Source organism: Passer domesticus, chromosome 6 (assembly GCF_036417665.1).
Source record: "Passer domesticus isolate bPasDom1 chromosome 6, bPasDom1.hap1, whole genome shotgun sequence".
Lineage (NCBI taxonomy): Eukaryota > Metazoa > Chordata > Aves > Passeriformes > Passeridae > Passer > Passer domesticus.
The window spans coordinates 22230266-22256355 of NC_087479.1; the positions used below are offsets into that span (position 1 = coordinate 22230266).

The window sequence follows — 26090 nt, forward strand, 5'->3', positions numbered from 1 at the left end:
CTGAAGCTTTCAGCCAAAAGACTTTTTCATTTAAAAAAAAAAAAACCAAAAAACAACCAACCAACCAACCCTGAGTTTTTCACTGAAAACATACAAATTTTTCAAGCAGTCCTATTTGTTAAAAACCACTAAGGATTGGTTTTCTGTCTGTTACTGGATTTCTTAGTCCTGGCCTAAGAATATGGCCTAAAAAAATCCATACTACTGCTAAGAAAAAAAAAGTAAGATTGCGTTAAGTAAGCATGGTAAAAAGCATTTCAGTTCCCATTAACTAAATTAATTTAATCACAATAAGAACATGAAGAAAACAATTAAGAAGTTGATGAAACTCCCCTTTTGGCCCTGGGAAGTCCATTTCCTCAATTTATAATATGTATGAGATGCAGAAGAAATCTTTGCTGGCAGCGCTTCAGTTCAAGATAAAAATTATAATGCTTCAGTGCACACTGGCAAAAGTATTTCACAAAAATTTCTGTTGAGCAATTAGAAAAAAATATTTATTATTCCACTCAGATCATAAAAGTAGCTTGATTTTTACTTCAAAAACAGTTATTTCAAACAATAGTTATTACGCATTTTTAATTAAGCAAGTCTGAATAAGTTGTGACTGAAAATTTGACAGAGCTAATCATGAAGCTTTCTGAACCACCAATAATATTTAAATGAATTTCCCACTTCTAGGAAAGATTTCAGAGGACTGAGGTGAGGAAAGAACTAATACAGCATCAGTTTTTCAGTAAGTAGGTAGACTGATTTAAATTGTCATAGCGGGAAACAGAAAGAAAATAATGGAATAACCCATAATTTCTGATCATTCCAGGACACAGAAAGCAAAACTAATTGAAATTAATAAAGCTTACAAGCAAGAAAGCTGGTCAGATAAAACTGACTCCTTATATTGATCAGCTAAAATTCAAAATTGGTTGAAGACAAAGCCAACACACATGTAGTATTTCTGTTACTGATAGGCATTTAAAAGTGTGCCACATGACAGACAGAAGCCAGATTTGTACAAAATTAACTATTTGGTATGAAATACATTGCAACTATGGTTTCTGAATTTATACAGACATTCATTAAACGCAATCATCTGCTCTTATTTTAAAAATTAGTTCTTTACTATAATATTTTTGTTCAATAATTGAAATACAAGATAAAATTACCTTTCAAATCTCATCTAAAGATGAAAAATTTTCAAAGGAGAGAAGCAGAGAAAACTAATGAATACAACTGGCCACTTCCTGCAACCAGCTTGCTTTGTTTTCTGGCTGCAAACTGCATTCAAAGAATGTTGAAACATACAGGGGTTCACCAACCACAGAAGCAACAGGCACAGGGATTATTTGTATTTCAAATTTGATGTCAGTCATGGCCAAGACTGCTATAAAAATGAGGTAGAGTAGCAGTAGGGAGAATTGATACTGTACAATTCTTTTAGCAGTCCTGTTTTGCTATTAGTGTTCCAATTAAAGATGCATTTAAATTATTGTAAAGGATCCAAAGAAGAGTGCCACAAACAGAAGATCCAGAAGACTTGAGCCTATTTCCTTATTTTTAAAAAGAAAGCTGAAGAGTGACTTGTTCAGCTTGAAAATGCCTACAGTGAAAACAGCAATGTCACACCATGCACTTTCAGTTTAGCAGACAACAGACAAAAGATCTGACAGCTGGATATGGAAAGATGACAAATTCAGGCTCAATGTAAGAGGCATGTGTTTAATAGTAATTATACTTTAAACAATTTGGGTGGATTCTTAATTGTAGAAGCTTTCAAATCAATGCAGGATACTTCTTCTAAGAACAGCTTTAGTTCAACAAGAATTTGAGGAAGTCTTGGAAACTGCTCAGCAAGAGAGCAGACTGAACACATGGTGTTTCCTTCCGCCTTCTGAATCAGATTACACTGGAACTGTTACATTTTTCTCATGGAAATACCTCAAAGGAGGTAGATTTAAAAAGGGAAAATGGGCATGAGCATTTTGGACACATAGGACCATGCAGTGCAGTTGGGACTACATGGCTACATTACACCACAACCTGAAAGAAGCATCACTTAGGTACAGCAAGTGTGTAAAATTGTGTAGGTAGGATGGGACCCTACATTTTTGTACTAGAAATTATGAAAATGAAAGCAAGAACAGCATGCTATGTTCAGTATAGTGGATGCCAGAAATTTTGCATGCCAGGAGATTGCTCAGCTCAAGCCTACAGGGGTACTGTTTCTTTCAGACTGTTTTTATCATGAGAAAGAAAAAAACGACAGATGCAATGCACCCAAAAGAAGAAATTCATCTTTTTGGCCTTGGTGAAATAAAGGTGAAGATGCCTGACATGCTGCAGATAAACTTAACCATGTAAAGGAAAAGGCAGTCAGAAGAGACAGAAACCTGAGAATTTCCTGCTTGAATTGTATCCATACTTTGTGAATACAAAATTTGCAAACGCTGAGTTTCTAGTTTCAGGAAATCAAATTATTCCAATTGATGACACTCCTTTTTAGATATAAGGCAATGAGATGCAAGTTGTCTTTTCTAATGCCAAGTAAGAGCTTTGAACAGAAATCTCATGTATCTTAAGATTTCATGCCATGTGGCTGCTGGATGTTTTGAGCATGACTGCCTAGTTCTCCCTTCAAGTCAAGTTTGAACAAAAGAAAGACCACGTAAGACGGCCGCATTTTGAAGAAATGTGTTTTGGTGAAAAGCTGGTATAGATTTAGTTGGAGAATTTTTTCTCCAACTAAAACATTTTTTACTCCAGTAATTCTTTCAGTAGCCAAGATTCTTACTTCACAATTTCAAACTTCTGCATACCCAGCTGACAGGATTAAGACACAGCGTAGGAGTTCACCCTGCACAGACGGTGAGCATAATGTACAGTCATCATGGAGACAACAGCTCCGAGATGGAAAAATCCTTCCAGGTTGTTCATGACAGATCCATGGCAGTGGTCACCCACGACAATATATTTTTAGAGTTCTGTACAGCCCACTTCTATGCATGCTCCTCCCAGAGACCCTTTAATTCATAGATACTGTTAAAGCTCACATGACTCTCTTCAGAGAGATACATCATAGTATCACTTTTGTATCTGCACTTTCCCACATGCTGCTGTGGAGCTGTACTTAAAGCATGTTTGGAACCAGGGACTTTGCAGTTCAACAGCACTAAATAATCCACAAACTTTTCAAGTACATACTTTATTTCATTCATATTTCACAGTCAATTTCTGTGAAGTTTTAGCAAAAAGGTCATGTTCTATAACAGAGGTGTTAGGCTACTGTATTCAGAGCTAGCAACGGGCTTTGAAAGTACAGAAAATACCTAAATTCCAACTAGAACAGTAGAATTTCAAAAAGACATAGTAAAAGTAATCAAAAATACCAACATTTATTAAAACTTAATACAAAAACCAGTCTGTCTGACCCATCAAGCTACCCCACATGTAAGTTGTCAACAATAGCTGAAGCTGCAGCAGGCCATCTGACTGATTAGACCAAGACTGTCTTCAGCTAACTTCTTAGTACCAAATCTTGCTGCTTTAAGGATCAAAAGAAACTGTGAGTTCATTGTTTACAGTTTCCATTCAGAGACTAACATTTCTGTTCAAATCTGCTGGACCACTTTCAGATCCTGCGCAGAATCTGGACTTATCCTGGTCCTGATGTGGTCAACTAATTTTCCAAATGCATTTCCAAGCTAACCTATTTTATTATATTGCAGTCAAGAAAGGAAAGCCCTTGTTGTTTTAAAGCTTTATCAGGGCTCCCAGGAATAAAGGCAGCTAAGAAAACTGAACAGAATGGTACCTGATGACATATTTATCACCAGATACCTTCAACATCCTTATTTTTTTATAGATGTTGAGTTAAGGTGTCCCATTATCCAGGGATATGATTCCTAAGGAGCCCCAGATTTAAGTATGAGTTCCAGAGTGGATTTTTCTAGTTCAGTAAATACTATTTAAGTCTGGACTGATGCCCAGTAGGAGATTTCTAACCAGCTGCTGAACTTTATTCACAGATTTATTGAACATATATTTATACAAATTACACCAGCCCATTAGCTGTAAGCACACCCACTTCAGCCCACCCTCCAAACTGTCAGAGAAAAAGTCCATGTGGTACTACATAGACTACGAGAGATTTCCACCAGCTAAATCTCCCTAAGTCAGAGGGTACTGCCCAGCAAAGCAAGTTTTTCATTCCTTTATACTCTATTAGAGCAGTGGAAATAGAATACAGAAGGTCACTGGTAGACTCATTTTTCCTTGTCTCAAACAGCTACGATTGGACTTCACTTTTTCTGCCTCTCTTTCATCTCCAGGTACCCTGAGCCCATCATCTTGTTTTCTAGGGCAATCGCTTCCTAAAAATACATACTCTGAACTTCAAATTCTCCTCTCTATTCAATTTGTCTAAATAAAAAAAAATAGGGAAGGGGATGGGAAAAGGACTTATTTCACCTCACACCAACTCCTTTCACCTACTTGGAACTGATGATGGCCCAACAGTGGGGCCTGTTCTGCTGCTGCACTCTCAGAAACAACTTTCTGAAGATGGGAGTAAGAAGATGCTTGCAGAATACTGCAAATTACTTTCTTCACTTCAAGAATGGGAACATGCTAGCAGAGCACATACAAACTTCTTCAGACCAAGGAATTACACAGAGTTAGCATGAAATTCAAGGTCACACTGCAGTACTAAGTACCCATTCTGCCTGGAACCCACCATGCTATTCCAGTCCCACAGCTGGCTCTGAAGCCAAACTGTTAATGGCAATGCAACTTTACAAATCCTGGACTCAAAAAATGCTCAAGTAGAAGTCTGAGACAGGAAAAAGGAGGCACAGAAGTAACTTGACCAACAGCTCTGCACATTTTTACTACATGTTGGGATAAGTGGGGTCTTCGAGGTTGCCATCAGCTTTATCAGATCCTGTTAGGGATGCTTCTAGCTCTGCCCATGACTGTGGAGCATTGTTCTTTATTGCCTCTATGAAAAGCTGTGTTTGGTGCTTCAGCTGGTCCAGCTCAGCCTGCGTGACCTGGTTCTGATGAATGAGCTCCTTGGTTTTTAAAGTGATCTCCAGCAAGCCCGACCTGCGCAGCACAACGAGCGTATTCTGAAAGCGTCTGCACTTGCTTTGCTGCTGCAAGAGCAGCTCAGGGGTAGTGCAAATCTCTTCTGGTACCAACGGAGGGCTCCACGCTGCAGAAGGCACTGCAGTCTGTGACGCATTCTCGCTCTCATGGAGGGTGCACTTTGCTGCCTGCAGAGTCCCAAAAGGCAAGAGGGGAGTCAAACCTGGCACTTTCTGAGCATCACTGGAAACACGATGAAAACCAGGAAGAGCCGACAGTTTTCCACTTGTCACCAGAGCTGAAGAACTCTGCTGGCTAGAATCCTGAGGGGTCTTAAAGCTAACTGGTAGGTGGGAAAAAGAACTAGTAGGCAAGCCTGTGCTCGTCAGTCCAGGAGAAGTCTCCATCTTGGGTGCTTCTGTGCAGAGTCGTTTATGGCAAGTGGTTTCCTGACATTCTTCTGGATCAAAGGAGTGATCTCTTTTGCAGGGCTGTGGTGCTATTTTGGGATAAGAATTCAGGATGGGCAGGTAATTAGTGGAGTCATTTCTCTTTTTCCCAGCAGGGTGAGGATTAATGGGAGGTGGGATTGATGGACGAAGAAACACCAGCTGTGGCTGAGCTGGAATCACTTCAAAGGATGGCTGCACAGTCCAAGACTGGAGCTGTGATGAACTCCCCTAAGAAGCACAAACAGGGAAAAAGCACAAGTCTTACAAAAGTGTCATAGAAGACCATACAAACAAATTCAAATGAAACAGGTGGACTGTGCCATTTTTCTACCTTTGATATATACTGTCCAATTAATGTGTTATGAAGAGTTTTCCATCAAACTCATCCTTCTCTTTCTCTGACAATGGAGTATAACGCTGGAAATAAAGCTGTAATCCATAATCCTTTTACTATGCAACAGCAGCTATATTTAAAAACAATTCAATCTGAATTTATATATGCTTTCCTAAGTGAGGATTACAGTGCAAGCTTATACTGTAAAATGTTCATTAAAAAGTTTGACCCAGACTTGGGGTCAAACTACAAGTACACAGGAAAGCTGAAAAATAATTAAGCTTTCTGTTATGAAACATCTTAAGAGTCAAGGAAAGATTGCACAGACATTTTAGGAACAATTCAGGCTCCCTCTTTGTTGAAAGGTAGCAACTCAAATCTTCTCTAATCTATCCTTGTAGAAAGATTTTGAAGTGGTTATTTAAGATACACAACAGCTGTTCAGGAAGTCTTGTAATTTGAAGTACAATACACAATTTCAGTAAATGTCAAACTATGAAACAGAAAAAAAAAGGGTGAATATAAACCGATGCAAGGAGAAAAGCCTGTGGTAAACCCAGAGGAGTTTAACTTCGTACCTCTGGGGAAACATTGTGCACTGATAAACCTTAAAAGCATTTTATTTCAAGAATAACGCCCAAGGCTTTATTCCCTCCCACAAGCCATACTCTGGAATAGAGGGGAAAACGTCAATTTTTACAAGACATTACCTCTTTTTCCTCCAACACCTTACTAAAGATCTTTATGAGATTTTCTGGCCAAAAAAATGATTGCTTTTCTCCAAAGACATCAAATGGTCTAGTAAGGGACACTATTTCTTTCTGAAGCAAAATCTCACTTCTTACTATATTTAAGCCACCGCCGCTACAATTATGCTAATATATTGTCAGCTGCTTTTCCAATTCCTTACAACTTGGCACACAACTGGCAGGCCTGCTGAAGGCACAGTTTTTAGCTACCACAAACATTTTTTTTTTTAGTCTATATTAAGTCATCTGAAATCCATATCCTTTCCACCAGTCTCATAAGTTTTAAACTGGCAAACGCTAACATGCTTTGCTAAAGTCCATTCCCCCAGTAAAGGACTTGGAACTTACCAAAAGCAGGTATTACCCACTGATTAGGAACTGAGACTTGGAGATAAGATTCAATTACCTACTCTGACACAATGTAGCTTTGGTTCAGTGGGCAAGATGCTTATGGAATAGGGGTACAGAACAGCTACCTGTAAAAATAAATATTACTACCTTAACACAGAAGAAAGAACATTCAAAAGAAAAGTAACTGGAGATGTAAGGAGTGAGGAAGCATATAAATACTGTAGCTATACAAACACAGGACAGAACATGTAGCCTTAAGAAGCAAGGGTTTGGAGCCAGAAATTGCCATTTACTGCACTGCTGAACTGCACCCAGCACGGCAGAGATCTATAACCACTGAAGCCAAAAGAGCTGTGGTAACTATTTGTCCTGCTCTTGGGTTTCTTCCTATCTCTGTTCTTTCTTTTCCTTCTCATGTAGCACTCCGCTCTAGCTCTCCTACTCAAAATCTCATTTTCAGTAGGGAAGGCCACTTTGATTTCACTAACTCTACAAATTGTGTTTTGTTGCATTTTTTAATGAAAGTTAACTTTTTGATGTATCAGTGTCACTTGCCTAAAAAGCCTTCCCACTTATTAAAGACTTTTGCAAGACTTAAAGAAACCTTACCACAATCAGCACTGGCATTAATTGCCACTTGATACTTTTTACCAGCATTACTGTTAGCTGTTTACATTCTGAAATAGGGCCAGCAGGTAACCACCACTGCAGAGGATCACACTGGTTCCAAGACAGAAGGATGATGCTGATAGAAACTGAAACTGGAAGAAATAATCAGCACTAACTGGATGCTGCTATTTTTGTTTTTTTTTTTTGGTCCAGCAAGCCCAACTGAGCACTGTGTTGAAAAGGCCATCTTAAAAAGATGACCACCTGAGCTAACTAGGCATAATGAAAAAAGGCAGAAAGACATTTCATTACTATTCTGACCTAGACTTGTTGCTTTCCTTCATTGTAGTAAACATTTTTCAATTTTATATTATTGTCTTTAATCATACCTAGTTAGGTATTATGATGCACTGCTCTAGAGAAATAAGTGTGGACATTTTATCCATCTCCAACTCTTTGTTGCTAAATTTCTTTTCTCCTATACTACCAGGGGTTTATACACACACACACACACACACACACATATATACACACACACATATATATGTATTTATGTGTGTGTGTGGTTGGATTTTTTTATATCTCTCTATATATCAGCTACTTATTATTAGTTGCTGCTTCTTATTTGCAACACATCTTTGAGTTTAACACTGGAATCAGTGCAGTAATGTCTTAATTTTTGTGCTCTGGGCCAAAGGCTCCAGCCTTTGGTGAAGCCTGCCTATTCCTGACTTTACATATAAAAACTTCAGCATTTGTTTACACAGTATTTTGTCCACACATCTAGGAATGTGACTATAAAATAAAATTGTCTCTTGTCAAGATAAAGCACAATGCTCAGAGAGCAGAATCACCTTCCCCACAACTGCATAATCTGCTAAATACTAAAAGGGAATATTGCTTGTTGTCATAACAGGCTCAGTAGAAGAAGAATCAGGATTTATATTCTTTTTCCCCTTCCCACTGTATTCTCAGAAGTATTCTAGTAAAAAACATTGAAGAACTTTTGCTCTGCTCCAAAAATGAGTGAGTACAGAGCAGCAGGTCTAATAATATGACCGTACTTTGGACTTCTACTGGAGAACATAAACAGGGAAGGTAATTGCTGCAATGTGAGCCATCACATGCAATTAAGTAAAACAACTATTACAGTAGAAGTACCACAGCTAACTTCAGACAAGGATTTAACTTTTTCATTTATAACATTCTGGATTGGTGCTTCCCATTGAAGCACTTCTGGAATGAGGAAACAAACCTACCATCCTACTTCACCATTTTTTTTTGAATAAAAAAACAAGAGCAGCTTTCAAAAGCAAATCACCCTTTTCTGTTTAATCTTGGGTGCTATTCACATAACATTCTTGAAGATGTGTTTTGGGGGGGGATTCCTTTGAGACAAAGAGGTTTAAGAGATGGAGCAGAGTTTCTACCTTTCACATTTCATCTTAGTGATTCCAGCTGCCTCTCAAAAGAAGAGAGAAACACACTAGAACTTCTTAAATTACAAGGCTTTTTTCTGGACTGCAACAACATTGCAAAATATTTTTTGAAAGGAAAAATGTTTTTTTAAAAAATTAAGAACATGCAATATTTTTCAAGATATTATTTCTTCCCTACCTGCTTAACCAACACATTTTTCATAACAACCATAGGAGATAGTGCAGGAAAGGAGCTGCTTGTGGTCCTCGGGCATTGCCAAGGCCCATCCTCTGCATTCCAACACAGCGCATTCAGCACATCCTCGGAGTCCGTCTGCTCCATAGCACTCGGGCATTCCGAACTTCCATCTGCCAGATGCAGAATTCAGCTGTAAGTTGTTCCACATGCAACATGTTTACTACTGTATTTCAGTTCTAATATTCTGTCTCCTTCAACCAAGTCACAAAGAACAATAAAGTTTAGTTCTGTAATATCAACAAAATTAAAGCTGCTGTGACAGCTGTCAGACAGCCTCTAAACAAAAGGCTTTGTATTTCAGGTCAGTTCTTATACAGACACTTTCTCCCACAAAAATCTATTACTTTCTTTTCTTTCATACTTAGTCTCCAAGGGACTGCATAGTATCATGAAGGCTGCATTAGTCTCAAAAGTGATACAGCAAAGCACTACAGACTCCAGCATTGCCACATCCATAGTTTGTGATGCAGGCATTTTGTGTCTTGAAATTTTCTATCTAAAACCCAGTGAAGCAGGTATCTTTCATAGAAGTGGTTTTTTTCTTGTTTAAAGGTCATTTTTGCACAGTTTTGTTGAGTACTAAAATGGCACACCGTGACTACTATTTTACTGATGTTATAACCATCACCCTCTGGTTCATCAGGCTCTACTGACAATATGGTCAGCTCATGAGAGACACTGGGCAGCACAATCCAATAATTCATTCAACACTGACTGCAAAGAAAAAGTAATTTTGACATCTCCCCTTCTAGACTCTAAAGTCTAAGATTATTCCATTATTCCCATGCCATTCAAATTCACTGGATGAACTCAGTAATTTAGTAATGTTCCATTTCAAAAAAACTTTGGTGGCAAGAGGATTACAGGTGAAACCAATCTTGCATAGAAAGACCCTCCAAGGTAATGAGACACAAACTGGAAGGAGTTACTCAGATTTGTTAAACGTCACCAGTTAAAGCACAGCCTCAGCATGGTAACACACAGAAAAGGTAACAGAGTGTTCTTCTAAACCTGAATATCCGGAGTCCTTGTCAGATTCAGCTGCCGCCATACTGAAGCGATGGTTGAAGCGATGGCTGAAGCTCTTCATTTCTGTCACTCTGCCCAACAACTCCTCACGGGTGGCAGTAGACCACTATTTTGTCTGAGTGTTTCCATAGTGCCGGGGGCAGCTTTTAGCACCTTTTCCATTGAGAAACTACAAAAGGAGTTAAGAACAAAAAGGACTTTATCTGAATCTAAACAAAGTTCCATCAGGAGGATAGCTGCATATCTCCCTTTACACTGACAGTGACCTAACTGCAGACTTCAAGAGTATCTCAAAATGCTGAAAGAATGAAATTCAATTCAAAAGCTAATGTATTGGACGTGTCTTTCCACCCCAAAAAGGTAAAACAATCTAAAACTGAAAGGCTATTCATAACATTTATTTCAAGAACTGGAATTACTCAGGGCATTATTTATCTTACGAAAGCTTTGTTGTCCCAAGGGCTGAATTGCAAAACAAGACAGTTGTGCTGGGTGAAGCTCTTACAACAAATACAGCTGAACCTGCAAAGCTGTGGTTTTGCTAACACAGTTTTGTTTCACTCTCAAGAGTAGAGTAAGTCATCAGAGAAAAGAATGAGTGACCAGTGAACACACAGGGGGCTAAAGAAATCTGCTGCTGGAAGAGCAACACACTGCAATACACTCCTAGGGGAGAAAGAGCCTCAGAAATGCCCACACCCAGAATGAAAACACTGAAAGGCTGAAACTAAAAGCTATGAAAATCAGAAAAATATAATAACATTATGGCCTCCCACACTACATACCTCTCCCAACCTTCAGCTGCTTTCTGAAGTAGGCAGCATTCAGTAAGACTAAGTTTCTACTTCTCTTAAGGTAATTGAGAAATTGGCTAACAGAAAACTGACAGAATTAAGTGCAGAAATTATTTTCCTATTAAGTAACCCACTGAAGTTATGTCTCAATGTTAAGTGTTATATTTAAATTACAAAAATGGGGACTCAGGAGTCTGCATCATAGTCACGCCAGCAGTATGCAGTACAGGCTGCTTCAAATGACACTGCAACAGACATTCTGAAATAATCTACCCCAAAATGCAAGTTTCTCCTTCAGGTCCTGCCAACTTTGTTAGAAGTGTGCTCCAAAATACTGCACCTTAGCACCAGTATTGAGTTCTGAAATAGGAATATGGCTATTACAAGAATGATGGAATTATGGCCAGCAGAAGAAAATTTCCTCAATTAGCTAATTGCATCACTTTTACTTTCCATCTCCAGTCACACCTGCCTGCCTGCTAACAGGTATGGAACAAACATGGTTACACAAGCGCAACCTAGATGCTATCCTTGCAGTGGAAGAAGTGGTTTAAGTCCTGATCCATACTTTCAGCACTCAACCCTTTCCAAAACAAATGTATTTTTTAAGAAAGTGATAAGCAGAAATGCTAATTGAAACTCCAAAACATCAAAACCATCTCAAACCAAAAACAAGAAACAGCAAGAGGGCTAGAAATAAAGCAAGAACACCTCATCTGCCAGCTCTGCATCAAGTGAAGCTTTGGGCAGGGTTGACACATCATCTTCTCTCACAGAAAAAGGCAAAACACCACAACCACAACCGAAAATAAGCACACCAGAAGTGCCACTCCCCCGAGGCACGGGCGTGAGGAGCCTCCTGCTCATTCCCGGGCAGAGCCGCCCCCCGGCCCGGCGGGCAGCACCTCCGCCGCGCACCGCCTTTACAGCCGGGCTCCCGCAGCGTCCTCCGGGGCCGCCCCTCCCGCCGATCCCCCCCGCCGCCGCCCGGGCCCGCACGCCAGACTCCTGCGGCACGAGGACAGCCCGCGCAGGCGGGCCGAGCCACTCGGCTGCCGGTCCCGAGCCACCGCCCCGCCACACGGCGAGGCGCACCAGGTACAGCACAGTCCCGGGGCGCCGGGGCCGCCACCGCTCGCTCACGGCCCGGCCGCGACCACCGCCTCTCGCCGGGCCGGGCCGGGCCGGGCCGCGCCTCACCTGGGCGCGGGGCCGCCACAGCTCCGCCGCGCCGCGCATGCGCCGCACCCGCCCCGCCCTCACGGCCGCCGAGGGGGAGCGCGGCCGCCGCGCCCCGAGCGCGCATGCGCAGAGGCGGCCGGCGGGAGTGCGGGCCGTGGGGCCGCTCGGTGCCGCGCCGGGCCCGTGAGGGAGCCGGGCCGGGTGAGCGGAGCCCGGGGCTCGCGGCGCTGCTGCGCCTCCCGAATGCTGTACAAAAAAGCACGATTCTTACCCACATGGAAGGTTAGGCATTTGTGCAGCCTCTCTCAGTCCTTGAATGAGAGAGGAAATACGAGGAAAGCAGCAGAGGTCTCAAACTTGTCTCAATGAGGGAAAACAGGGAAGGGGAAAAAAAAAAGGGAATCACAGAATCGGTTAGGTTGGAAAAGACCTCAGATCATCGAGTCCAACCTATGACCTCACACCACCATGTCAACTAGAGCGAGTGCTACATACAGTCAGTCTTTCCTAGACACTTCCAGGTACAGTGACTCCATCACCTCCTCAGGCATCCTGTTCTAATGTCCAATGCTCCTTTTTGTGAAGAGATTCCTTCTCATCTCCAGCTTGATCCTCCTCTGGCACAGCTTGAGACTGTCCTCCTGTCTGTCTCTGGCTGCTGGGAGAGGAGGCCGAACCCGCAAGGCTGCAGCCTCCTGGTGAGAGTGATACGGCCACCCCTGAGCCTCCTTTTTTCTGGGCTGAACACCCCTTCTGCTCCTCACAGAACTTGTGCTCTGGATCCTTCACCACCTTCATCACCCTTCTCCTGACTCACTCCAGCACCTCAGTGTCCTTTCCTGAAGGGAGGGACACAGAACTCAAGGTGTGGTTTCACCAGTGCCAAGTACAGGAGAAGAATCACTTTTTCCTGTCATGAGTGAAAACAAAAAAAACCCCAACCAACTTTTACATGGTTGGGAAGTGTAAAATACATGGATTTGGTTTACATGAACTGCATATAAACCAAGGGCAAATAAATAGGAGGAAGTGAGTCCCTCATTCAATGAAAAAACTGCAGTAGCTGTTCTTGTTCTGAGAACTGCATAAATGTTATCAGCACCCAGAAATATGTCAGAATATTTTGCATTTGGACATGAAAGCCATTTCATTAGAGAAAACTGAAAAGGCTATGTAGAAGACCTGAGCAAATACAAAATTAATTCCTTAAATAGAAATGGAAAGAAACACTTCCATTGTTGTGATGGTCCTGTTGAAGAACCTGAAATATGCTGATTAAAGAGGTCAACAAGATCTAAGAAATTCTTGAATGAAAAAGAGAAGGACCTTTAATCTCAGTTTAGTCTAATAAACAACTTGCCAAATGCAACACAAAAATGTCTGAGGTTACATGAAATGGCACCGTCATTTTAAAAAATGTGGCATTGTTGGGTTCCAGTCCTACCAATCTGAAATGCTGTGAGAGAACACTAGTGACTCTTATTCTTGGGATGTATTTTTGAGCACTTAAATGCCAGAGTTGGCTCTGATTACATCTAAGCTGTAGTGTGAGATGTGTGATCTCTAGGCTCTGGATTTGGATCCCTTACTGTTCAGGAGTTTTGAGTTCTGAGGAGAAGCATGCTAAGAATGCTGTTGTATCATCTTATTTGTACAGGCATGGTCCTGGCTTGCCTTGTACCCAGAAACAGCCCTTACTGTCCTCCCCAGAGGCTGGATTTCTCAGGACATGGAGTATGTGTGGGTGCTCAGTGAAAACAGCTCACCAGAGAGCGAGCAGCCTGTGTTTGGGACAGACAGCCTGCTGTCCAGTTCAGGTGATTCAGAACAGATTTGGAGTATGTGATACCAGGCCTTCCTCCAAGGGGCAGCAGGTAGGATAACTGAAACACTGCACTGTTTAATAGAGAAGTTTTCTTGGACAGTCAAGGTAAACCTCTGTTCTAAATAAATGAAATCATCTGAATTGTCCCTGAATTAAGTTGACTTAAACCTTAGGTTTATATTGAACATCATCTAAATTCTTCCTCCTCCAAATACGCTCTTTTTGTAGTTTAAATAATATTTCTGTCCTTACCCCTTCTCTCCCTTTTCATTTCATTTGATCCAAGGTCTCATTTACTGTGTGAGTTCAGTGATTACAGTCAGTGGCAACAGGATGTTTTCCTCTTTCCTTGTGTTATACAGTGGTTGATTTGTTTATCCTAAAGGTGAGTGTTTTGACAAATAAGAATTAACTTTTTGTTCACTTCCCTGTTTATTCTGGTCATACAACAGGAAAAGAGTGAAAAGAATGTGAGTGAAATATGACTGCATGTTTATTCAGTGTAGGTGTTTCAACACTTATTAAAAAAAGGTGTTGAATATCTTCTTTCAGGAGAAGACGCAGAAATCATCTTTCATGGCTTAAGAGTGACAAAGGCAACTTTTTATCTAATTAGGTGGTTAAATAATGTGTGCTTACTGAACAATTAATAAAGGTGTTGATGCATCGACTTCATAAATGCTTGTGGGACAAAGAATCTTTTGTTGTAACACAGTGGTAGAAAGAAATGTTTGGCAAACTTTGGAAATAAAGCACAGCGAGGTCAGAAGAATGTAGTCTCAAATTACACTGTCTGAACTGGAAAGGTTGGGTCTGAAAACACCATGTACTCTATCTTTTTTCTTCATATACTCACTGCTTTGTTTAGCTATCACAGACAAAATACACTTTAGCAAGTACTGTATTATGTTAGTTTGCAAATAAATAGCTTTATTCATTCTCACTTCATTGAACTAGTCTAATTGTTATGATATTTTAATACAGGTATCTTTGTTCCTTCTGTTATTCACTTCTGTAATTTTAATACATAAACAGAAGAATATTGTTTAAATGATGCCTCATAAGTTTTCATTGGTCTCAACAAAAGAATTAATTCATGCAGATAATTGTGTTGTTGGACATTAAAACAATATTAAAGCTCAAAATCTCTTTGAAAAGACATTCCACATATATATTTTGTTAATAATTAATATCTTATTTAATAAATATCAAAGCAGGAAACATTGTGTGATCATGTGCTCTGACCTGCAGTCTGTCACAGATCATGGAATTTCACCCAGAAGTTGACTTAACAAGATTCTTCTCTAAAGAAAGTACTTTAGTAATAACTCCTTTTCTTCTAAATTTCAACTTTAGCTATGTATTCTTTTCAAAGTACACATCTTTCATATTGTTGTATCCATCTGCAACTTCATCTTTGCCAGAAATGTATCCTGTTTAAGACAAGGCAGAATGAAGGTAATTTTAAAATAACAAATGATTTTATGTTCCCTCACCTCCCCAGCAGAGTCATGCTCTCGTCTGCTCTTCAGTACAGTGTGTGGAAAGCTACAAGGTGTAGAAGGATACCTTTACTTAATCAGTGCAGTGCTGTCAGGGAGATCTCATTACAGTATTTTTTTTTCTGGTGGAAGAATCTGCAGGATTTAAACTGTTGTCATGCTACTGTTTTCTCCAAAGCAGGCTAGATGTCGTGGTTTCCTGGAGTTCAAAATTATTTGGGTTTGTATTTCAGATGTTGGTGGTGGTTTTGGGAGTTGTTGTTTTTTGGGGTTTTTTGGGTAAGTGTTGAGTTTGCTAAGGCCATCTCTACAGACTCGTTACTATGTGTTGTAGCTCGTCCAGTGTCTTCATTTTTCTAGTTGTACCTTAATTTTTGAACCTGAGAGCTGAGACAAGCATCTTCACATTCTGCATGGGTTCTGTGTGCCTGCGTTCCTTGTAATAACCACGGGGTGTCGTGAGTCTCTTTGGATTGCCGGCCATCGAGAGGGACAGATGTGGTCCAATCAAGGACTGCCTATGGATTTATTTTTTTTCCGGGTGAAAAGGCCTTCGTCTAATTTACATAGGATTACAATTAGGAGTCCCAAATATTACTTTAAAATAATGTTATTTAGGTAAATGTGTGATTCTTGGGACTGTCCTGTGCAGGGACAGTAGCTGGACTTTGATGATCCTGGTGGTGTCCTTCCAACTGAGAATATTCTGTGAGTCTGTGCTTTTTATTTTTGTACCAAGGGCAACTAATACGAGATAGGAATACTACAAACTACAGCCTAATTCTCTACGTGTTTTATTCCCATTACCATTTAGTCATTCAACTGAATGACATCTTGTTTGGCAGAAAAACACTAAGATGTCAGCAGGTAATTAAAGAAATCCTGATATCATAAATATAACATAGCAGAACCAATGAATTGGTGATCTCAAGTTGGTATTTTCCTAATTTTTGGGAACTATATTTGACATGGCTGAGTTTGAGATTGTGATTTTGGTAAAGATTTTGGCCTTTTATTTTCATCATTTTTTCAAGTAAATGAAAAGGCATGAATTTGTAACTTTATACAGAAGGATAAAAGATGAACTTCATGCAGAAGAGAACTTGAATGTTGAACCTTCGGTACAGACGTGTGCTGCAGAGGATTAGAGACCAACCATATTAGTTGCACATAGAAGGATTACATTTCCTTCAGACTAGTCAGTAGGAGATCATATGATGTGGTAACATTGATCCTGCCCTGTGCTGTGCCTCACAGTATGGATAGATGAGCCAGGCACATAGACTGGACAGGCTTTCTCAGAAGCTCAGATGCCACTGTGGCTCAGTTGCTTTCCCTGTGGGCTTGTTATGTTAGATGCCTGAGCTAATCTGGTGTGTGGGGGTTCTCTTAGTAGTGGTTGAAGCTTTGCCTAACAGTATGATTGTGAAACATTCAGAATTACTAGAACCATCTGAAAGACAAATATAGAACTGCCTCTTGGTTTGCAGGGCAAAGTCTGTTCCCCTATTATAGGGAACAGTAGTGGGATATATTTTACCTTTAACTTAGAAACCTGCACTGCACTGGCTAGCACAGCAAAACTCAGAACAGTTTGTGTCCAGTGCCACAGGAATTGTGAGGGCTTATGGGAGCAGATCAAGAAAAATATGCTAAATGCTGATTTTTTACAGTGGACTGTGTATAATGTAGCCAAATCTGAGCAGATTTTTAGGACACTAGAAAAAGGTGGTGCCATGGTGGCAGTACTTCACAGATCTTCAGACCAACTTTTTAACTTGGTGGGTGAAGAATTCTTGTTAGGAGGATGTCAGTATCAATTAAAACATGCTTTTTGTTCTGGAGTAATTTATGGACCCTGCTGAGGTCCCTAGTTACTGTTTGCAAGCTATGGTCAGGGAGAAACTAAAAACCAGTTTTTATTTGTAGTGATATAGCAGAATGGACAGAAGATATAAACTGGAAGGCTGATTTCTGTTGTGCTGAATTTATGAGGAGCTACTAGGGCCTCACCAGTCTTGAAAATGGGACCCTTTGTTTGTATGTCTTTGGGAAAATAACAGAGTTTCTATGAAATGTTCTGACAGTAATTGTCTTTCAGATTGTATTGACTTAATACAAGGAGAACCTTTAAGGAATATCTGTCAATATCTCTGAAAAGCTCACAGAAAAATTGCATCATTTACTTGTGAATACAATATTAATCAGTACAGTACAGAATTAAAAAGTAATAAAATAGGTATAAAATGTGGTGGCATTCCTAATTGAAATACAGTCATTGGTTTTTGTTGAAAACTTTTGCAATCTTGGACTTTCCTGGAGTGTAGAAATACTCTACTTCTTTTGTTAAAATTAATATAGCCCTCTAAACTTCTAACCTTCTGGAACAGTTTTATGTTTACCAGGTTTCTCAAGTGTGATTGTTATAGTGGTCAAATAAAATGGAGGATTGCATAGTGGGAATAGGAATGCCTGAAAAATGTGTATTTCTATCCCAAGACAATTTATGTAATTGGATTTGTGATGCCCTGCTGTAATATTGTTTTTCTTTGTTACATTGCTGCATGGAGAGACATAGCATTGATAAATAGTGTGTGTATGTTCCTACAGACCAGAGAAAGAAACCTGTAATGGAATATCAGAAATGCCAGGCATACCCAGGCTGTCACAATCTTGTCCAGCTCTGCTATGCCAACAAATAAACGGTTTCAATAGGGCAAAAGCAAAATGTACTAAGAACAGTTGAATATTTACCAGATGTTATGGCCTTTGAGGCTCCAGGACTAGCTCTGTGTAGATGTAAGACTGAATTAAATTCTTTCAGTTTTGCCAAGGGCAGGAAAAATCATATCTTGTCAGAGAAGACAGTTTTTCTCTTTGTTTAAGGAAATTCTCCACATGATGGCAGTAAAAAACCTCTGGAATTCAGAGGTGGCTTGTTTCACCTTCAAAAGCCATAGAGAAAAAAAAAAAAACAACCCAAGATGAAGAACTGAGTATGTGACTGAGCTTTTAGATTTGCCATTTTTCTCTTGGTAGGCCTTAAATTCCCCAGATAGTTTTCCAGACAGCAAGGCTACATGCAGCCTGGAACAAGGAGAATAGGTCACCTGTCACATTATACTAGGGCACGGTGTCACTCACAGGCATTCCTTCAAAAGATATTTTTGGTTTCTTATGCTGTATAGAAATGTGCAGAGGGAGAGGATAAGGAAAAAAAGAGGTTGTGTTTAATTCCTATCCACAAACTTGTTTCTGCCCAAAGAACTTGGAGTCTGTAGCTCAAGTCACATAGCAGAGAGCCCTTGGATAAGCACCCAGTTTTCCCCAAGTGGGCATTTGACCAACTTGGTTTGATTGCTGTAATGATGCCAGACAGAGATTAGTTGTGGAATGAGTTTGCAGTTGAGACTCAGCCTGTCTAGAGCACTTGGATATCTTGGTGTATGGAAGCACTTAGAGAGGAGTGTATTTAAAGAACCCAGAAGCAGCTGTGTGGCTAAAATTAAAACGCGTTTTTCTTGTATTGTTTTTGCTTGGTTTCCTGTTGCACACTCTGGACCTGTCTTACGAGAGCAAATGGGCAAAGGAAAGGGATGAGTCAAAGGGATGAAAATCAATCCTAGAAATTCCTGCTTTGCTTTTTACAGCCTGGATACACCAGATATTTGACATTAAAAGGCCTGTGGCTAAAACAGTCTTTGAAAGGCTGCTCTTTATGTTCATATGTCTTTCATTCCATTCTTCAGTCATTTAGCCCATAGATTTCCTTTTTGTGTGTGTACAAGGATTGCTGCTCCATTCCTTTCTCCCCATCTTTTCTTCCCAGAAAATAGGAGATCTAATTCTACAGTAGCTAGCACCAAATATGCTATAGCTGATCAAAATGTTTGTAAAAATATCTAATGTAAGAGGCAGAAAACTACTGATATGTAAGTAAAACCATAAAGTACAACATAGAGATATATCAGAGCAAGATCTCTGATAAAGCAAAGTTAAAAATATAAACAATGTTTGTTTATAATTAGTATAGCAACTGCTCCTTTAGCAGAAAAGTAATTTTCTTTGAAAGAGTATATTACTTAGAAGTCTTAGCATGGAAGACATTTAGCAATAAATTTTTATTCAGATACTTCTGACATGGAGAATTATTACCCCAGAATACTGTACAGGGAATTAGGAAATAGTTTTAAAAACTTGGTCAAGGTCATATAGGAAATCTGTGCAGAGTCAACAAAACATGAGAATAATAAAGGCAATTTCTGTTCACCACTTCCCTCTCTGATCATGTGCCTTACAGAGATTGTAGAGCCTTGCTGTCAGACCAAAAACTTGCTTAGTCTGATGCCCTAAAAGCTGCTTTGAAGATAAACACAAAACTCTTAAGTTATGGGCAGCTTGGTGTATGATTCCATATGATCTTCTAGCAAAGCAAAAGGACACGTTTATATGTCATAGTGAATGTAAGGGAGCTATTCAGAGAAGCACAACTGCACTCCACACCAATAAATCTACTTATTCCATCTGCTTAAAATGCCCTGAAAATATTTTAATAGATTAAAAAATAAATACAAATATATGTTAAACCATGCAGCTTTCCTAAAGAGTAGAAATACTATTAAGGAGTGAGATAAAATGACCAGCCCACCTTGCCACCAATGGGAAAGTAGAAGTCAGGGTGTTAACTCTCCAGTTTTTGAAACCACAGGCTGGTCAGAAGTAAGAAACAGGATTTCATCTGGCTCATCTATATTCTTTATGGGGTTTCCAGTCTCTGTGTATGTGCAGCTTCTCTGTTCATGACAAGGAGAGTTGCATACTGTAGCCTGAGCCCCCAGGTCAGCAGTGCTGAAAGGGTCTCATTTGCAGTTTGAATGGTCGAGGTCTACTCTAGAAAAAACAAAACCTAAAAACCAGGGGGTGGTTAACAGTCTGAATAAAAAAAAAAAAAAAAACAACAACCTGAAACTATTACTCATCTAAATCAATCTTCTACAATCAGCAATCATTTCAGCCAGTGTTTTGTGTATTCTGCTGAAATCTCTCAGGGGTGAAAGATTCAGGAACAGTAGCCCAATTAAATGCTGGTAAAGACTGTGGCTTTCACAAGTACCAACTTTTTTTTTTTTCTTTTTGTGGTTATACAGATAATGGATCTCTAGTAACCTTGTACATTTTCTGAAAGAAGAAAAGATGGTGATTACATTTTCTGTTTGTTCTGTTTTGCATTTGTTTTTCCTCTTCAGAAACAGCTCAGTTGTGAATAACCCTGAGTGATAAGTAAGAGAAATTCAGTATGCAGTTTTGGTGCTACAAAAGGGCCCACTGGCAATTTCAATGCATATTTCCCAAGTCCTCAGAAAGGTCATTGAGGGTCTCCATTACACGCAGTCTAGAGCCTGCTACAATTTTCTCATACAATTTAATCTGCTGCCTGGATGGCCTCCAGTGTACAAGCAACTGACAATCTACAGTCTTTGGAATTGATTTCCTGGAATTGTGGAATGCCTACTTGGCCTCCAGATGACAGATGTGTGCTGGAGCTCTCAGTGCTGCTACTCTACAGAGATGATAGAAAATTTGCCTCATTTCAACATTTTCTGTAAGCTTTTAAATCTTCTTTTAGTGATTTTAGGGATGAAGTTATCACTGAGATACAAGTGTCATTCTGAGTGGGCATCATTAATAAAAATTCTTTGCTTTCTGTGGTATTCATCATGTAGGGACCTTTTTGGGCTTATAAATTTACTCTGAGACAAACACTGTATGAATTTGTTAACTCTTGTCATAGCCATTTTGCACTTGGGGAACCAAAAATTAAAGGACAGATAAGTGAGTTGCCAAAGTTCACACACCAGGGCACTGTCACCATCAGAAAAAGTTTTCAGTCTTAGAGTTTACTTCAGGCAACTAATGTGGATCCATTGTCTTTACTGGAATTGTACCTGTACTTTACTTAAAACACATAAAAAATGCAAGTTCTTCTTAGTAAACACGATGTCTGCATAAGTAGGAGACTGAGAAAATAACTTGAGATTTCTAATCTATTTTCTGGTTTTAAGACCAAATATTCTCCTATTTTTCTTCTGTATATAGCAAATGCTCCTAAATCTGGAGTATAGCTGCCCTTCTATTTCTCTTATAGTGCATAGAAGCAAACTCCAAATATCAGACTGAGAGTCAGCATAAAAAACCCAAATGACGAATGAACATTGGGAAAAGTTTGGGGTTTTCATTGAAAAAAACTGATATAAACAGTTCCACGAGAATGGGTGTTTTTCCTTTGATGACTGGCTATGCAGTCAATCTGAAACCTGAGTGATCTGCTCTCCTTTCAAATGTAGAAATGTTTCTTCACACATAGAAATTGGAAACAGAAAATAGTAAAATAGAAAAGCTGGGATTCTTAATATGAAACTCCAACTCAATTAACATAGTAATGGATTGTTAAAATGGCTTATTTGATGGAAATACAAGGGCACACATGGTGGCTTGTCCAGAAAGAGGAAACATACACCTGATGACAAAACAGGGAGATTTCTGCTGCAATCCCAAGCCAGAAATACCTGTTGTGTAAGGCTTGAATTCAGTTTTGGATTTTGTGGGGTCACACTTTTTTGGGGTGTTTTTGAATCTAGCCAAATGCTGTAGGGCATGAAGCTTCATAAAAACAGGGGAGGAAAGTTAGGTAGACTTCAGCTGGAAAGGAATATAACAGCTTACAGTGAGAGAGTAAGTAAGTAAACAAATAAACAAATAAATACATATTTATATATAGTGTCAGCCTTGATACAGAAAGCAGAGAAGTAGAGGAAGCAACTAAAGAGGTTAGCATAGCAGCTTTGTGCTAAATAGGATGTGGATGAGAACATGAGAGTGAAAGAGAACTTGTGTGGATATGAAATGAAAGTATCCATGACCCTTTGTAAGGAAAGGAGGGAGAACAGCAAAGTGAGAGGAAAAGGATTTCAAGAAAGCAGACTTCAGCAAACTCAGGATACTGGAAGATCACATGTCATGGAAGAGAAATTTAAAGGAATAAAGGAATTAAGCACTTCCTGACAGAAAGCATACACTTTGGAATTTAGTGATCCCAATGCAAGGAAAGAATAGTGAGTATATAGCAAGAAGTCATCTGGTTAAATCATATACATTGCCCTCAAACATGTGAGTCATACAGGAAATGAAAATTATGTGAGATTACTAGCATTAGTATAAAGGAATGCATAAGTATGTGGGGACATAAATCAAAAAGAAAAAGGCACAGAAGAAGTTATAATTAGGAGAAGCAAGAAACCTTTTATAGGTGACCAACTGAAAAAAATATGTTTTTATAAGGACATCACAGTTTATGACTATGGAGTTTCTACTTGAATTCGGTAAGGAATGAGAGAAAGACTGAGAAACTATTCCATACTAAACAGAGAGAGAAAACTAATAATATCTTAGATCAATTTAACGCCTTTTTGTTTCAATATTCACTACAGAAGTCTGCTGTAATCATGTGGCTAATAATTATTATGAAAAACTAAGGACCATAATCTTACAGACTAATAAAATTGACTCTAGCTTATTTAGAGCACTGGCCAGAACTATTTAAAGGTGTCAGCAGGCATCTCTGATAACATAGGAGATGCTTGCTAAGGCTCTAAGAGATTGAAAAAGGAAAAATGTAGTGCTTAAAGGATAAAAAAAGCCATTTTTGCACATTAAATCTTTGTGAAAGAAATATTATAAAACAAAAGAAAACTTTGTACTAAACATAGTTATGGAACTGGAAGCCTTATGGGTGGAATTTAGTATATTCTTAGCCACAGGAGAACAGAGATGGAGCTAAATGTTAGATATAGTGAAGGAGAAAATAAGCAAGAGTATCATGTAATCAAGGATGGATTTGATCTGAAATTAATGGAAGAGAAATCATTGAAGATCATGATTAGCAAATCTTTTTTCCATTCTTTAGAGTATTAACTTCAAGAAGTGGTTATTTTCATTTTATTTTTAGTAAATGGGATAGTTATTTTATTAATACAACAAATAGGTAGCTTAGAAGTAGTAGTAACAAAAATTCCATGTATTTTAACCTGGGTTGAGAAAGGGAATACTAAAAGACTTGGTGGGAAAAAGTGATTGGAAAGACTGAAGTTATGAAAACAGCTCATTTTTCTGAAGTAAAATGTAAGCATTGTCAAGAGTTGTTAAATCTCAGGATAAAAAGAATTCACACTTATTTCAAAATGAAAATTAGTTTCTTCAGAGTTTCTACATCAAATGAATGAAGCGTTGTCTGTTGAAGTAGAAGAGAAAACATGGGTTTGATGATCTTCCAAGTGAGACATCTTCAGTGTCATTGAAAGTTAGCCACAATGAAAATGTAATTCCCTACCCTAGGTCTTCCTACAGCTCTTCAACTGCAAATTCCTTTCAGAGCATTCTCAGTTCATCTTTGAAAACCACAATATGACAGATCAATTGGTGACTGCACCTTAAAAAAAAGGAAGAAAAGAAAGAAATTAAGTCAAAGTCTTGAACTTGTTAGAAAGTTGCAATCCTCTTTTCTTCTAAAAACATCATCTTCAGTGTAGCACAAAATGAGCAATTTGAAAGTGATTGAAGCACTTTGCCCTGAATACTCTCATTCAGACAGATTTAAATTTGTGGTTTCATATTAGATACTACAAGTGAAGAGACAGGGGAAAAAATTAAAGGAACAACTAAAAGAATCAGCTTTGACATTAAGGCAGATGGTTCATTGCACATGAGAAATGATCCAGTAGTGGATACAAGTTTCCACAGAGAAAAAGGGGTTCCTACTTAATGCTATTGATTTTGTGTCTGAAAAGAAAAGCAGATAATATTGTGTCCAGGTTGGTGTAGATGTTGCCTACTAGTTCAAAAGAAAAACAGAGGAGGGATCTTTTCGTTTGTTCTAATGATAGAAATAAGGAGAATAAAGCTATTTACATTAAAAATCACTTTAAACATTTCTATGGTAGGTGTTCAGTATGCATTGATAGTACAGTTGTGAAATAATGGAGCATTTCACACCATCATATGGCATATTTTGAGAGTTCAAAGATTTTCCTGCAACCATCTATCTCATATTTGTTTGATTAAAAAAGAGGATTGATGCTGCACCTTCTCAACAACATTCAGAGGAACTCTGTGCAAAATTTTGGACCTGATTTTAATTCACAGAAAGAGGACTTGCATAGCACAGAGTGACCTAAAAACACCTCTAAGTCCATTTTGCAGCATCCAAGCAGTACTATGTCATTTTTTGGTCAAATGAGATCAGATCTAAAAGATCTCTATACTTTGATAAGAAATAACACAGGCTTTCAAATTCATGTTGAACCCAAAGTGTGGTCAAAACACAGAAGACTTTACTGGTTTTTTTTTTGGTTTTTTTTTTTTTTTTTTTTTTTTTGTTGTTGTTTTTTGGAGGGGGGAGGTTTTTGGGGTTTTTTTGTTTTTTGGGTTTTTTTGGGTTTTTAGGGTTTTTTATAGGCATGTTACATTTACAAAAGCTATTACAATGTGGGTTTGGCAGATAGAAATTCTATGGACATGTCTATGGACAAATCTACAGCCATGGTCACAGGGGAAAAAAATGGCACATCTAATTAACAGCTAGAGCCACACAGGGAGAAAAAAATACTTTGATTATTTCTAGATTTTTTGTTATTAGAAATGTTATTTAGCCAGCATCATTGATTATTCATACAGTTTCCTGATTTATTTTTTTTGTCTAAATTAGGAAAAAGTAGCAGAAATGTGGATTGTAGACTCTAAGCCTACTTTTCTTCCTTCTTTTAAGACTAACAGCCTTTGTACATGACATGTATGGGAAGAAGTGATGCCACAATTTATGTCAAAAGACTGAAATTTGGGAGATGAATCACAGTGAATAGATACTCATAATCTGACAGATGTCAGTTTTGCAAAATATATACAGTTCTGTTCAGCAAGCTCAGTATGTGTCTGGTGATTCAGATTTATTTGGTTGAACAGTTAATCTCTGAAAAACAGTTTTCAGTATTCTGGAATAGCTTGTCAGAATCCAGCTGCCAAATTCCCTGAGCATTCTCTGTCTCTACTCATCTTCCTCCTCCTGCTGGATCCTCTTTCTAAAGAGAGAACAAATGGTCCATTTCCAAAAACTCTGAACAGATTAACATGGATCATGACTTTTCCAGACACTGTTATTCTGGAGTGCCCTGGTTACCAGAGGGAAAGCTTTTTCCTTGCATCTTAAAGCTGCTTCCTCTTGCTAAGAGTGGGAATAGAGTAGATAAGACAAGCTGCCTGACTTAAAACACAATGAGGTAGAAAGGGTCAGATAGAGGTGCAATATTTGTCAGGACATAAGCACAGCACCAGCTGGACTCGGTAAACAGAAAAGGAGGGAAGGAAGCTCCTTAATTAGCAGAACAGGTAATTAAACCTGAGTCCTGGTGTTCTTTTGCTATCATAAAATACATCAGATATCGGCTAGCAAAGT

The 26090-nt window shown here is 38.9% G+C and overlaps 2 protein-coding genes and 1 long non-coding RNA gene across 13 annotated transcripts in view; 1 reads left to right on the forward strand and 2 right to left on the reverse strand.

The window, feature by feature from the left end:
- Nucleotides 1-3183: 3183 nt before the first annotated feature.
- CIPC (CLOCK interacting pacemaker) lies at nt 3184-12371 on the reverse strand. 4 transcript variants are annotated; one of them, XM_064423767.1, is made up of 4 exons: nt 12278-12371; nt 10266-10452; nt 9195-9364; nt 3184-5762 (listed from the first exon to the last, which is right to left on the reverse strand). In XM_064423767.1, the coding sequence occupies exons 2-4, from the start codon at nt 10342-10344 to the stop codon at nt 4884-4886; spliced, it is 1128 nt and encodes a 375-aa protein (XP_064279837.1). In that variant the 5' UTR covers nt 10345-10452; nt 12278-12371; the 3' UTR covers nt 3184-4883. The 4 variants fall into 4 exon arrangements, with proteins under 4 accessions (XP_064279837.1, XP_064279838.1, XP_064279840.1 ...); XM_064423768.1 differs by having other exon boundaries at nt 12173-12305; XM_064423770.1 differs by lacking the exon at nt 12278-12371 and adding an exon at nt 11789-11992.
- Nucleotides 12372-12469: 98 nt separating this feature from the next.
- Nucleotides 12470-26090, forward strand: part of LOC135302833 (uncharacterized) — a 169327-nt gene continuing 155706 nt past the window's right edge. For 4 of the 7 annotated variants that reach the window (XR_010364408.1, XM_064423776.1, XM_064423777.1 and 1 more), the window contains exons 1-2: nt 12470-12780; nt 13917-14133. Coding sequence is in view for 3 of the 7 variants with exons in the window: in XM_064423776.1 (XP_064279846.1) it covers nt 12728-12780; nt 13917-14133 (270 nt within the window). In the remaining 4 variants the exon portion in view is untranslated. Of the gene's footprint in view, nt 14134-14636; nt 15178-26090 lie in introns of those variants that run through there. The other 3 variants (XR_010364413.1, XR_010364410.1, XR_010364412.1) reach the window with 2 other exon arrangements.
- Nucleotides 22372-26090, reverse strand: part of LOC135302825 (uncharacterized) — a 37282-nt gene continuing 33563 nt past the window's right edge. For both annotated transcript variants that reach the window (XR_010364403.1, XR_010364404.1), the window contains exon 3: nt 22372-24071. This is a non-coding gene — a long non-coding RNA (uncharacterized LOC135302825). The remainder of the gene's footprint in view (nt 24072-26090) is intronic.